This window comes from Peromyscus eremicus, chromosome 16_21, assembly GCF_949786415.1.
Source record: "Peromyscus eremicus chromosome 16_21, PerEre_H2_v1, whole genome shotgun sequence".
NCBI lineage: Eukaryota > Metazoa > Chordata > Mammalia > Rodentia > Cricetidae > Peromyscus > Peromyscus eremicus.
Genome location: NC_081432.1, coordinates 2,466,629 through 2,479,068, shown reverse-complemented (window position 1 = coordinate 2,479,068; position 12,440 = coordinate 2,466,629). Strand labels below are relative to the sequence as shown.

At 51.0% G+C, this 12,440-nt stretch overlaps 2 protein-coding genes across 5 annotated transcripts; one reads left to right on the top strand and one right to left on the bottom strand.

The window, feature by feature from the left end:
• Positions 1-604: 604 nt before the first annotated feature.
• Stk19 (serine/threonine kinase 19) lies at positions 605-10,070 on the bottom strand. 2 transcript variants are annotated; one of them, XM_059281284.1, is made up of 7 exons: positions 9,762-10,070; positions 9,441-9,577; positions 3,136-3,228; positions 2,596-2,735; positions 1,378-1,475; positions 1,120-1,267; positions 605-937 (listed from the first exon to the last, which is right to left on the bottom strand). In XM_059281284.1, the coding sequence occupies exons 1-7, from the start codon at positions 9,859-9,861 to the stop codon at positions 892-894; spliced, it is 762 nt and encodes a 253-aa protein (XP_059137267.1). In that variant the 5' UTR covers positions 9,862-10,070; the 3' UTR covers positions 605-891. The 2 variants fall into 2 exon arrangements, with proteins under 2 accessions (XP_059137267.1, XP_059137266.1); XM_059281283.1 differs by having other exon boundaries at positions 3,136-3,231; positions 9,762-9,963.
• Positions 9,989-12,394, top strand: Dxo (decapping exoribonuclease). Of its 3 annotated transcripts, none has more exons than XM_059281279.1 (7): positions 9,989-10,250; positions 10,603-10,961; positions 11,104-11,339; positions 11,423-11,642; positions 11,730-11,865; positions 12,008-12,102; positions 12,183-12,394. In XM_059281279.1, the coding sequence occupies exons 2-7, from the start codon at positions 10,609-10,611 to the stop codon at positions 12,331-12,333; spliced, it is 1,191 nt and encodes a 396-aa protein (XP_059137262.1). In that variant the 5' UTR covers positions 9,989-10,250; positions 10,603-10,608; the 3' UTR covers positions 12,334-12,394. The 3 variants fall into 3 exon arrangements, with proteins under 3 accessions (XP_059137262.1, XP_059137263.1, XP_059137265.1); XM_059281280.1 differs by lacking the exon at positions 9,989-10,250 and adding an exon at positions 10,453-10,500; XM_059281282.1 differs by lacking the exon at positions 9,989-10,250 and having other exon boundaries at positions 10,790-10,975; positions 11,075-11,339.
• The last annotated feature ends 46 nt before the right edge of the window (positions 12,395-12,440 follow it).

Sequence of the window (12,440 nt, the reverse complement as noted above, 5' to 3'; positions counted from 1 at the left end):
CCAGACATCAGGGTCTCTGAAGAAATCTTGGCCCCAAAATGAATCTTGTTTATTCCCAGTACCAGGCACCCCCCTTAACTGAGTATGAGTGTGTGAGTATGTGAGTGTGTGAGTGTGTGAGTGTGTGAGTGTGTGTACATGCACGTGTGCTTGCCCAGGCACCTCCCTTAACTGTGTGTGAGTGTGTGAGTGTGTGTACATGCACGTGTGCTTGCCCAGGCACCTCCCTTAACTGTGTGTGAGTGTGTGAGTGTGTGAGTGTGTGTACATGCACGTGTGCTTGCCCATGTGTGAGTCTGTACAGCTCCAACATGGCACATGGACAGGACAGTTGAAGTTCCTAACAAAACAAGAATGGCTTTGGAAACCCTTGCCTCTTACATTCAAGACAGACTGAAATGGTCTTCTGCTTGGTATAGGCTCTAACAGAAAGCCTGTGGTTCAAAAGATGGGGTACACCCTCACCCCCACAAGGAAAATGGCCTGAGTAACCCTTGTTCTCTCTCTGAACTATGACAAAATGCTCAGCCCTAACTGTGGCTTCACCCTATCCACAAAGACACCTGCACACATGTCCCACTAGACAAAGGAGCCCGAGAAGAAGCACAGGCACACTATTTTATTTGGCAATTTCAATCAGACACAGAGGGCAGAGCTTTCTGCTCCCTTCACCAGTATCCCCGGCAACCCCACCTTCCTATCCCCTTGGCACGGCTCCTGGCTCCCCAGCCACAGAAGCGCAGAGCTGCTGTGCACACAGCCCAGCTCAGGTCGGAGCCCCAGCTTGTAGCAGCAGAGCCTGGCGCCCATCCTGGTGACCCGCTCAGCCACCCTGGGGCAGCACTTCCAGGAACCCCACTCAGTGAGTTGAAGAGTTCAAGAGCCGACTCCTCACGTATCTGGCAGGCGAAGGAGGGTTCCAGAACTGGTGGGAACACTGTGTAAGAGAAAGACAAGACTGGAGTCAGCTGCCTAGGCCCAAAGTGTGAACTTAGCACAGTGTGCTCCTGAGTCCCAGAAAAGATGAGAGGAACCGGGTCTCACTAGAGAATGAAGAATGACCGGGGACACCCAACCTTGGGCCACTGCAACTTTCCTGAGATTCAGGACTAGACTCACCAGTCCACCAGCTGGGCTCCGATGAGGTCGTGCACATGGTAGGCAAGGCCGAGCCGCACTGCTGAAGGGGGCCTACGGCCCAGGAGCTCCGACAGGAGAAGCTCCCGGTACTTGGCCTTTCGTACCATGCTGAGTACAGCCTGGCGCCCTGGAGGAGAGGTGGCCCAGGGAAAGGAAGAGGTGAGTCAGACATGGAGACCTAAAGACCCCCAAAAGGTGTTCTTGAGGTACTGAGGACTTGTGCAGTAGACACCATACCTTTAACAAAGCACTTAATGAATCTCCCAGCTCCAGGCACGGCCAGCCACCAGCTCCCAGCATCTCGGACGGTGAGGACGCCAGCATTTACCAGGTGCCTGCAGGTGGTGGAAGGGAGGCCAGGACGATGCAGCCAGCTCTGAGAACTGCACCCCGACCGCTGACGTGGGGACACTAAGTGTCCAGAAACAGGCAACCCAAGGTGGGGCCCACTTACCCTGCCGGCTCCAGCATCCCTGCCTGAGCATCCCTCTGTGTTTTCTTCTCTGTAACCTCGTGTGTGTGTGTGTGTGTGTGTGTGTGTGTGTGTGTGTGTGTGCGCACACAAGCACATGGAGGCCACAGGTTTACATCAAGTATGTGCAATCACCCTCAACCTTTTTAAAAACATTTTTGTTGTAGGCATGCAGGTGTTTTGACTACATGTATACCACATGCATGCAGTGTCTGTGGAGGCCAGAAGAGGGTATTAGATCCCCTGAGATTGGAGTTACAGATGGTGTGAGCCATTTTGTGGATGGTAGGAATTGAACTCAGGACCTCTGGAAGAGCAGCCAGTGCTCTTAACCACTGAGCCATCTCTCCAGCCCCCTTTTATTTTTTTGAGACAGTGTCTTTCTATGTAGCCCTGGCTGTCCTGGAACTCACTATGTTGAACAGGCTGAACTCAGAGATCCACTTGCCTCTGCCCTTCAGCACTGGGGTTACAGACACCCGCTGTGCTCAGTTTATGTGGTTGCGGGACTGGAGCTCACAGGTCCTCAGGCCTGCACAGCGCCACTCACCAAGCCAGCCCCGTTCCTCTGTGATAATTGCTTGTTGATTAAACAGCTTCCTTGGGAGGCTTCCCTGACCACAGGCCCTGAGATGTGCCTGAGGAGGGAGGGTCCTCTCAGGGCCGCCATAACCTATAAACTCTCCCCACTCAGCCCCTACCACTTCCCAGGGGAGATCAGTAAGTTAGGAAGCAGGAGGCCAGACTTAGGTGTGGTGCCCCAGAATCCTTTTGTGCTGAGACCTTGGTCAGTACTCCTGCTAGGGCTCAGTATCTAGAAGCCTCTAGCTCTGCCAGCCTCCACTCCAAGGCTCTCCCCAAGGCCTGTCCTCCTGAAGCACACGGCACTAAACAGAAAAGGCGGCTCACTGAGGAGGAGAGAGACGGAGGGCAGAAAGAATGGAGCTGCAGAGGCTTGACCTATTGACCCCACCACATCTCACGTGATCTCCGGATCCCTGAAGCCATACGTCTGTGTCATCTGGTCCTGCTGGAAACTAAGGTCCCCACAGGCTGGTAGCACCGAGGCCAGAAACTTCTGCACCGCCGCGGCACATGGCCGGCCATCGCAGGCCTTGAGGACCTGGAAGCAGAGTTGATGCCTGTGACCAGCGTGACCTCACCCTCCACTGTGGTCCTCTACCCACTTCATCCCCAGGACAGCATCCTCTTCCTGACTCCTCTCCCCTGGTCCTTCCACTTCTCAAACCCTTTCCCCTACTTCCTCCTCATGCTTCCTCCTCTCCCTCCCCCTATCTTACCACTTACCAGAGCTCTGTGCCCTGTTTATGAGATGTAGGCTAGAGATGATGGTCCTTTTGTTATTTTTATGCCCAACTTCCCTGCCCATCTCTCTCTCTCTCTCTCTCTCTCTCTCTCTCTCTCTCTCTCTCTCTCTCTATCTCTCATACACACACACACACACACACACACATGCACACACACACACACACACACACACACACACACACACACACACATACTCTGGTCCTGTAGTCTTCAGTGAAGATAATTCCATGGGCGTCCAAGTCAAAGCCTAGCTGGATGACCTTGATCTCTCCCCGCTCTTGAAGCTCCTTCTGTCCCAGAGATGAGAGTGGAAAGAAAGACATGGTAAGACAAGCTGAGCACTGGGGCAGGGAGTCCGACTGCCCGTGTGTGCGTGCGTATGGTGGGATTAGGACATTTACCATGAATTGAGACATTCAGGTGGACCATCCAGCAGCCTTTCCCAACGAGTCACCTACCTCTCACATGTCAGCCTTATGAGTTGTCAAACAATCACTATAATCATTTTCTAAGACCTTATCACTTACTACATTAAATAGTGATGAAGGTATAGGGCACACTTTTAATCTCAGCACTCGGAGGCAGAGGCAGGTGGACTTCTGTGAGTTTGAGGTCAGCCTGGTCTACAGAGCTAAGTTCCAGGCTAGCCAGAGCTACAAAGTGAGACCTTGTCTCAAAACAACAACAAAAAAAAGTTTTGCTTAAGCATTAAAAAGTTCACAAGATCAGAGGAATTACCAGACAGATAGAGTAGAGCAAACAAAGACTCAGAGAGAAAGGAAACACCGAGGGGCGTTTGCCGATCTGAGCAAATCTGCCCAGCACATGGACAAAAATAACTTGGCACACACAAAGCAAAGCTCAGAAGACATGCAACCACGGGATTATCAAAAGGGCCATCTTTAATTATACCGCTATGTAGCAGGAATGTGTCTTCTCAAAGCACAGAGGGGTGAGTATACTTATGATACTTCATGATGCTTTGGACTGTTTGGGTTTTTTTTTGTTTTTTTTTTTTAATATTTTAACTTTTTTAAGATTTATTTATTATGTATACAGCATGTATGCCTGCAGGCCAGACGAGGGCACCAGATCTCATTATAGATGGTTGTGAGCCACCATGTGGTTGCTGGGAATTGAACTCAGGACCTCTGGAAGAACAGTCAGTGCTCTTAACCTCTGAGCCATCTCTCCAGCCCTTGTTTTGTTTTTGAAACACAGTTTCTCTGTCACCCACCGGGATCCTTCTGACTCAGCCTTCTGAGGGCCAGAGTTACAGATCTGAACCACAGAACCTGGCTAATATTGCTGTAGATTATGCTCATTGTTAATAAAAAACTGATTGGCCGATAGCAGGGCAAGAAGAGATTGGGCAAGATAGCGTGAAGCAGAGACAATGATGGAAGGAAGAAGGGCAGAGTCAGGGAAAGGCCCGGGCAAGTAGCACATGTAGAAAATGAGGTAACAAGCCATGAGCCACACGGCAAAGCATAATAGAAATATGGGTTAATTTAAGTGTAAGAGTTAGCTAGTAACAAGCCTGAGCCATCGACAAAGCATTTATAAGTAATATTAAGCCTCCGAGTCAATTATTCAGGAAGCAGCTACCAGCTATTTGGGAACAGGCAGGTAGGAGAGAAACACCCGATTACATAATATATAATTTATTAGGCATTTTAGAAAGAACTAAAAGAGAGGTGTTTTAAGGTTCTTGACATGAGTAAATGATAAATGGAAATGTAAATACTGATTTTTCTAAACCTGGTGACTACACACTGTAAGAACACATGAAATCACCATGTCACACCCTAGCAAGACACACAACTATGCTAAGTCCAAAAGACTATCTTAACATATGAAACCACCCTACCAACCCTAGCAGGACACACAACTTTGTTAAGTATAAAAGACTATCTTATTCAAAATTAAAACAAAAAACAAACAAACAAACAAACAAAAAAACAATTATGCCACTAATGCTGAAACACAAAAAGCCAGGCTGAGAAACTACTGGTAGGCGATGATAGGAAGACAAAGCAAGCTTAGGGCTGGGAGACGGCTCAGTGAGTAAGGTTGCTGCTGCAGAACCTGAGAACCCGAGTCCAGTCCCTGGGATCCACATGGTGGGAGAGAGAACTTAACCCCACAAGTTATCCTCTGACTTCCCCACATGCACCGTGGCATATGCACACACAGACAAATGCACAATAAGTAAATAAATAATTTGGAAATAGAATATCAGTATGTAGCCCAGGTTGGCCTCAAACCTAGAGATCCACCTACCTCTGCCTCCAGAGTGCTGGGATTAAAGACATATGCCACTATACATGGCCAAAAATAATAATAAAATACAAAATAATCTTTAGGGAAAAAAAGGGTGAAGGTTTAAACACATCCCAGCCAGTTATGGTGGCGCACACCTTTAATCCCAGCACTCAGAGGGAGAGGCAAGTGGATCTCTGAGTTCAAGGGTAACCTGGTCTACACAGTGAGTTCCAGGCCTTCCAGGGCTGCAGAATGAGACTCTGTCTCAAAAACAAAACAAAATAAGAAGTCCCAGCAGAGAATTTAAAACTGAGAAGTGAAGTCAATGAATGAAGACCTCAGTGACTGTGTGGAATGCATTACTACATCTGAATGAGATCTGTTAATCTGGGGCTGGGGAGATGCTCGGTGGATATTTGCTGCTTCTGCAGAGCACCCAAATTCAGTTACCATGTCTGGTGGCTCACAACCATCTGTAACTCCCCAGCTCCAGGGATCCAGTGCCCTCTTCTGGCCTCTGAGGGTACACACACATGTACATACATACATACATACATACATACATACATACATACATACATACATACATACATATACACACACACACACACACACAGCCACAAACAAATAAAATACATCTTTTTAAACAAATTACTAACCTAAGGGAGATTATAAACTGTTCAATACAATAATATGAGATCCAAAAATACTGACATGGAAGTGCCTTAAGGGTTCAAAGAGAAGATCAACATCTATTTAATTTGAGTTCCAGGAGAAAGCAACAAGAGATGATAAAGACTTTAAGAGCTGGTGACAGGGCTGGTGAGATGACTCTGCCTCCAAGCCTGCTGACCTGAGTTTAACCCTCCCTTCCCCAAGGAGAGAATAGATTCCCTCTAGTTATCTTCTGACTTCCATATACGCACACACACAAATGTAAAAAAAAGAAATAAATAAAAAGAGCCAATAACAAATCCAAAAAAGAAAATCACAGGAGTGTATGAATACAATTCTCATAAATACAGAGAACAAGGGAATAAATAATTAATGAAGAAATAGAGCATTTCAATTATAACCTCAGCTAGAGAGATTAGTAATTGAATTATTTTTTTCAAATACACATATATAACATTTAGCAAAACAGGCCATGCATGGGGTCATCGCCATCTTGTGTATATTCTCTGGCCAAAAAGTCACATAAGCCAGAGAGCCAGTAAAAGCACAGTAACAGAAGTCTGGGGTATGGGGCACAGCTCTTACTAACCCCAGACATAGAGGGTCACAAACGAGGTAGGAAGATGTTTCTAACGGATCACTGATGAAAATATAATTTGAAAGCTTAGATGAAATTCATAATTTAATCAAAAATACATTCGTTTCACAAGAATGAACAAACTGGAATAGGCTGATTATATGGAAACCTATAAAAGTGAATTAACTATGGTTACAAAAAACTTGGAATAATCTTAAAAATATCCAGCCAATTCAACAAAAATTGAATAAATACAGTGTTGTAGTCTGTTCTTCAGATTGCTGAAACTGGGTAATTAACACATGGCAGAAATCCTTGCTTGCCCAGTATGTGTGAGGCTCTGAGTCTGATGCCCAGCACCAACACCACAAAACGATGGCAGTAAGGAGCAGGCCCTGGAAGGTATGCCTTGAGGGCCACACTCTCATGAACCAACGCCCTATGGTAAGAGGCTCCGGAGAGTTGCCCAGTCCTCTCTTCTGCCACTGAGGACACAGTAACGACACAGTCTTGGAAGCAGGGAGAGCTGACCCTCAGCACACACTGCGCCAGCTGAGGCCTTCATCTTGGACCCCCAGCTTTTTCAGCTGTAAGAAATGAATTCTGCTGTTTCTAATGTAGACTACACAGCCTCTGGCATGTTCTTATAGCAACAAGAACAGACTGTAAGACATACAGTATGATCTCACTGTCAAAAAATTCATGAAATCAAGCTGTTCTTTTTTTTTTTTTTTTTTTTGGTTTTTCGAGACAGGGTTTCTCTGTGTAGCTTTGCGCCTTTCCTGGGACTCACTTGGTAGCCCAGGCTGGCCTCGAACTCACAGAGATCCGCTTGCCTCTGCCTCCCGAGTGCTGGGATTAAAGGCGTGCGCCACCACCGCCCGGCCATCAAGCTGTTCTTGATGAACACACACACACATATAGTATACACAGAACACACACACACACACACAACGGAGAGTTACAGCAGTCAGAGTAGTGATCACTGCCAGCAGATGATTTATGGAGGGAGCTGATCGTGGTCTATAGTTTGCCTACATGAGTATTTTCTTTGTAAATGTTTTAAAGGCAGGTGCAAACCCTACATGGTGGTGCACACCAGTAACCCCAGCACTTAGGAAGTGGAGGCAAGAGGATCAGAGTTCAAGGTCATCCTCAACTACTCAAGTGAGCTCCAGGCCAGCCTGAGCTACATGAAACCCTGTGCCAAACAACCCAAAAACCAACAGTTAAGTGTCATGGTGGGCTCCTGAAATCCCAGCACTAGGGAGACTGAAGTAGATCTCAGGTTTAAGGCAGTCTGGGCTACAAATTAAAACCATGTTTTAAAACAAAACAAAACTTTAAGTTATGTGAACATGTTTGTATTTCTCTCGTGCAATTCTTATAGATTTTTGCAAAAAAAAAAAAAAAAATGTATGTTCTGGGAGGAGCAAGTGCCGTGGCCTGCATGAGGAGGTCAGAGGGCAATTGTGAGGTGCAGTCCTCCACCACACGGATACCAGAGATGGAAATCAGGTGGGCCGCCGAGGAGCACCCTTTACCCTCTGGGCCATCTCACTGGCCCAAAATAATTTATTGATGTTGTGCTGGATAAAGAAACTCCATTTTAAGCTAGGCATCCATATTGGTACCCACTAGCCATTTGTCTGTGTCAGTTCCTGGAAGAAAAGTTCCCAGTAACCCTGACTCAGTGACATCCCCCCCCCCATTCAGAAATGGACGGCGTGACTACCTACTTGTTATGACTGATTGATCTTTGGCTTCTGTCTCTGCTTACACAGACAGTCAAGGACTATCTGTCGGTGGCCCTGACTCTGCAATCTGGGCAAAGCAGAATAGCTCCTGGCTTGCTGTGCAGATACTCAAGTTCTTCTTGTGTTTTTCACCTTTAAAAACCCTTCCCTCACTTCCCCTTCGAATGGCAATCTCCAAGCTGTGGTGGCTCAGGCCTTTAATCCCAGCAAATCGAGAGGCAGTGACAGGCAGATCTCTGAGTTCCAGGACAGCCAGAGTGAATATAGAGAAACCCTATCTCAAAAAAAACAAAAACAAAAACAAAAACAAAAACAAAACAAAACAAAGGAATGGCAATCTCAAGTTTAGCTCAGAGATTGTCGTCCTGCTAGCCTTCATCAATAAATCTTTCAAATATAATTGGATTTGAGTCTGCAGTCTATTCCCAGGGGTCAGAAACCCCATAACAAAGTTCGGGGAAAGCTAAGCAGGAGGACCCTGTGAAGGACGCTGAGAAGGAAGTGTGGGGAGGAAGCCGGCAGCAGCAAGGCTTTCATGGTGTTTAAAACCTTTGACTCAGGCAGTGGTTTGTGAAGAGTCCTAATAAAACAGAAACTGAAATCTGTCCACTGGATTTAACTGGGAAGTGATCCTGTGAAGCACTCCTTTGCAGTTTAAACACTGTGTACCTACGCACCGTGTGTTCTTGTCTGAAGAGAGACAACCCGGCTTTCATCACCTTCTAAACCTGGTTACAAGGTTACGGCGCTCCTCTGCTCTCCCTAAGGATCTCATTCCACCTCATGACTTTTACTTGTGTATGGAAGGGCCTAGAATGATCTGCAGCCGTCATGGCCAACTGTCTAGTACATGGATGTATCCATCAGCTCCAACTCAGCCAACCACCCCGTGCTTCCTTCCTCCATTTGATCCACTAGTCGGTCCCTGGGACAACCTGGGAGTTCACACTAGACACATCTCTCCCTCACTCATTCTGCTACCGAGGCCTTCAGGAGCGACCTCCAGCACACCTGCGCTCTTTAACCTTTCCCTGTCAGATGGGACCTGACGTCTGCCCGCAGTCCACACCTCCAATGCTCCCACCCCCCGGGAGCGGCTCTGCATCCGCCTTGGCCTGACGCCTGCCTGCCGAGGGGTCGGTGGGCAGTGAGCGGGGACTCGGCGAGTGCCCTGGAGGCTGCGGGCCGGGAGGGGGCCGCTGAGGGCCTCCCGGGCGCTCCTCACCAGCTGCAGGTCGGCCACCGTCCTGTCCGGCAGGAGACTGTACACTTGGCTCCTCAGCGCGATGGGCGGCAGCGCGTCCTCGAACAGCCCCCGGGGGAACAGCTGGACGAGCTCCCGGACCGCCTCGCGCGCGGACCCTGTCGGGGAGCGCGGGGTCAGGTCGGTGCGTGCGGGGACCGGAGAGGCCGCCGGCCGGGATCGGACGCCCCAGCCCTCGGCAAGCCCGCTGCCCCGCAACCGGGTCGCCATGGTTACCTACCCTGGGTCCTCCTCCAAGGGTCGGTACCCTCGGGCCCGCCGCGCCCGGGTTGCCATGGTTACCTGCGCCCGCCCTCAGAGGATCCGCTCTCACGGGCCCCGGCGCCCGCCGCCGCTTCACTCCAAAGGCCTCCGACGCTAGGAGTTGTCTCTTGCGATTCATAGCCCGGGATTCCACGGTTCCGGGAAAAGAATCCCGAAGACAGGGTCTTCCGGCGCAGAATAATGACGACGAATGACGACAGGGCCTCTGGCGGGTCGCCCGAGTTTGACAACGCAAGGCGCGTGCACGAGGGGCGGAGCCAGCCTCACTTCCGTCGCCCGCGCCGCTGCCGATTGGCTCCCGTCCGGAGCGCTCGCCTCGGGCGCGCGGTGTCCACCTGGGACCCGACTTCAGGTGCAGACCCGCCTGGCCACCGCCCCTCCCGCCCCGAGGGCGGTGGTTGCGTCATCAGAAGCGGCGACTGCACCGCTGCATCCCGCTCAGGCTTTGACGTGCTGCCCTGACGCCTTAGCTTTGAGGAGGTGGAAGTCAGGGTTGGGAGCTTTGAGGTAACCAGATCTTTGCTCTGAGCCCAAGCGGGTTTTTTTGGGGGTTTTTGTTGTTGTTGTTTTGGTTTTTCGAGACAGGGTTTCTCTGCCTTGGCCGTCCTGGAACTCGCTCTGTGGACCAGGCTGGCCTCGAACTCACAGAGATCCACCTGCCTCTGCCTCCCGAGTGCTGGGATTAAAGGTGTGCGCCACCTCCGCGCTGCTAAGCCCCAGCTTCTTAACCTCGCCGCGTTTGGGTGGCCGTGGATGGGTAAGAGGCGCTCGGCTCTCGAATGAGGAGAGGGAGTTGCTGCACAGCGCTGGGCTCCCTCTGTCCTCGTCCACTCTAAAATGCAAACACTTCTCATCTCAGGACCTCATGGAGCCCAGAGGGACCAAGAGAAAAGCTGAGACGCCAGAGGCGGCAGAGCCTCCGAACAAACTCCCGCATTCAGTGTCCTCACTGCGCACAGAGCCTTCTCTGTACTCTGGACCCTTTCCCTTCTACCGGCGCCCTTCCGAATTGGGCTGCTTCTCCCTGGACGCACAACGCCAGTACCATGGAGATGCCCGAGCCCTCCGCTACTACAGCCCACCCCCCATCAACGGTCCAGGCCCGGACTTTGACCTCAGAGATGGATACCCTGATAGATACCAGCCCCGGGATGAGGAAGTCCAAGAGAGGTTGGACCATTTGCTACGCTGGGTTCTGGAACACCGACACCAGCTGGGGTGAGCAAGGCACAGCACACTGATCTGGAGACCCATTTTTTATCTCCTGAAGTCAGGAGAGCCAGATGGCCTTTAGGGGGACTTGGGCTCAGCTGAACCAAGGCTTGGGTCAGACCGTTAGCCCCAAACTCTCTCCCCTCAGGGGTCCAGGCTGGCTGGCAGGGGCCACAGTGACATGGCGAGGACACCTGACAAAATTGCTGACCACACCATATGAAGGGCAGGAGGGCTGGCAGCTGGCAGCCTCTCGGTTCCAAGGGACACTGTACCTGAGTGAGGTGGAGACCCCAGCTGCCCGGGCTCAGAGGCTTGCTAGGCCACCCCTCCTCCGGGAGCTCATGTACATGGGCTACAAATTTGAGCAGTACATGTGTGCAGGTGAGGGCTGTCCCTGCTGTGTGGCCCCCTTCCCCTTCCTCAGAGGGCGAGAGCCCTTCCCTGCTGCTTCTCTCCTTGTACAGACAAACCTGGAGGCTCCCCAGACCCCTCTGGGGAGGTTAACACCAACGTGGCCTTCTGCTCTGTGCTACGCAGCCGCCTGGGAAACCACCCTCTGCTCTTCTCCGGGGAGGTGGACTGCATAGACCCCCAGGCCCCGTCCACACAGCCCCCCGCCTGCTATGTGGAGCTCAAGACCTCCAAGGAGATGCACAGCCCTGGCCAGTGGAGGAGCTTCTACAGGTTCGGGCGGGGTGGACAGGAGAGCCTAGGATGGAAAGCTGCTGCCTGGGGGGGGGGGTCCTGCTGACCCTTTGCCTCTCCTGTCAGACACAAGCTTCTGAAATGGTGGGCTCAGTCCTTCCTCCCCGGGGTCCCACATGTTGTCGCTGGCTTCCGGAACCCAGAAGGTTTCGTCTGTTCCTTAAAGACCTTTCCTACCATGGAGATGTTTGAAAACGTCAGGGTAAGGTGTCACAGCTGCGCCGCCCCACCCCACCCCACCCTCCCACCCCCGTGCCAGGACCTCAGGTCCGGGGTCCCTTTGCCATCTGCCGTCCCCTCCTCCCACCCCCACAGTCAGTCTCCTGCCTCTTCTGTCCCCCCAGAATGACCGAGAAGGCTGGAACCCCTCTGTGTGCATGAACTTCTGTGCTGCCTTCCTTGGTTTTGCCCAGAGCACAGTTGTCCAGGATGACCCCAGGTAAGGACTTCAGGTCTCTGCACCACCTCTGGATCTCAGCTCAGTCTCTGGCTTCACCCTCCTCCTCCTTCTTCCTCCAGGCTTGTCCACCTCTTCTCCTGGGAACCTGGTGGCCCAGTCACTGTGTCTGTCCATCGGGATGCACCCTATGCCTTCCTGCCCACATGGTATGTGGAGGCTATGACTCAAGACCCCCCATCACTCTCAAAGACTCCCTCCCCCAAGGACTGAGGCTTCAGAGGACACACCAGTCCGGTCTATTTGGATAATAAAAGCGTGTTTCTAAGCAGGTCTCCTGCTGTGTCTGAATAGAGTCATCCCTGTCCCGTACTCCAAGC

What these genes read in the sequence shown, in the direction of transcription:
- Stk19 (XM_059281283.1), bottom strand. Translation starts at nt 9,861, where the DNA reads ATGAATCGCAAGAGACAACTCCTAGCGTCGGAGGCCTTTGGAGTGAAG. An exon ending in TTCAGGGATCCGGAGATCAC is followed by an intron (nt 1,476 to 2,595) that starts GTGAGATGTGGT and finishes CACCACCTGCAG; the next exon opens with GCACCTGGTAAATGCTGGCG. An exon ending in CATTAAGTGCTTTGTTAAAG is followed by an intron (nt 1,268 to 1,377) that starts GTATGGTGTCTA and finishes CCTCTCCTCCAG; the next exon opens with GGCGCCAGGCTGTACTCAGC.
- Dxo (XM_059281279.1), top strand. Translation starts at nt 10,609, where the DNA reads ATGGAGCCCAGAGGGACCAAGAGAAAAGCTGAGACGCCAGAGGCGGCA. An exon ending in TGAGCAGTACATGTGTGCAG is followed by an intron (nt 11,340 to 11,422) that starts GTGAGGGCTGTC and finishes CTCCTTGTACAG; the next exon opens with ACAAACCTGGAGGCTCCCCA. An exon ending in GTTGTCCAGGATGACCCCAG is followed by an intron (nt 12,103 to 12,182) that starts GTAAGGACTTCA and finishes TTCTTCCTCCAG; the next exon opens with GCTTGTCCACCTCTTCTCCT.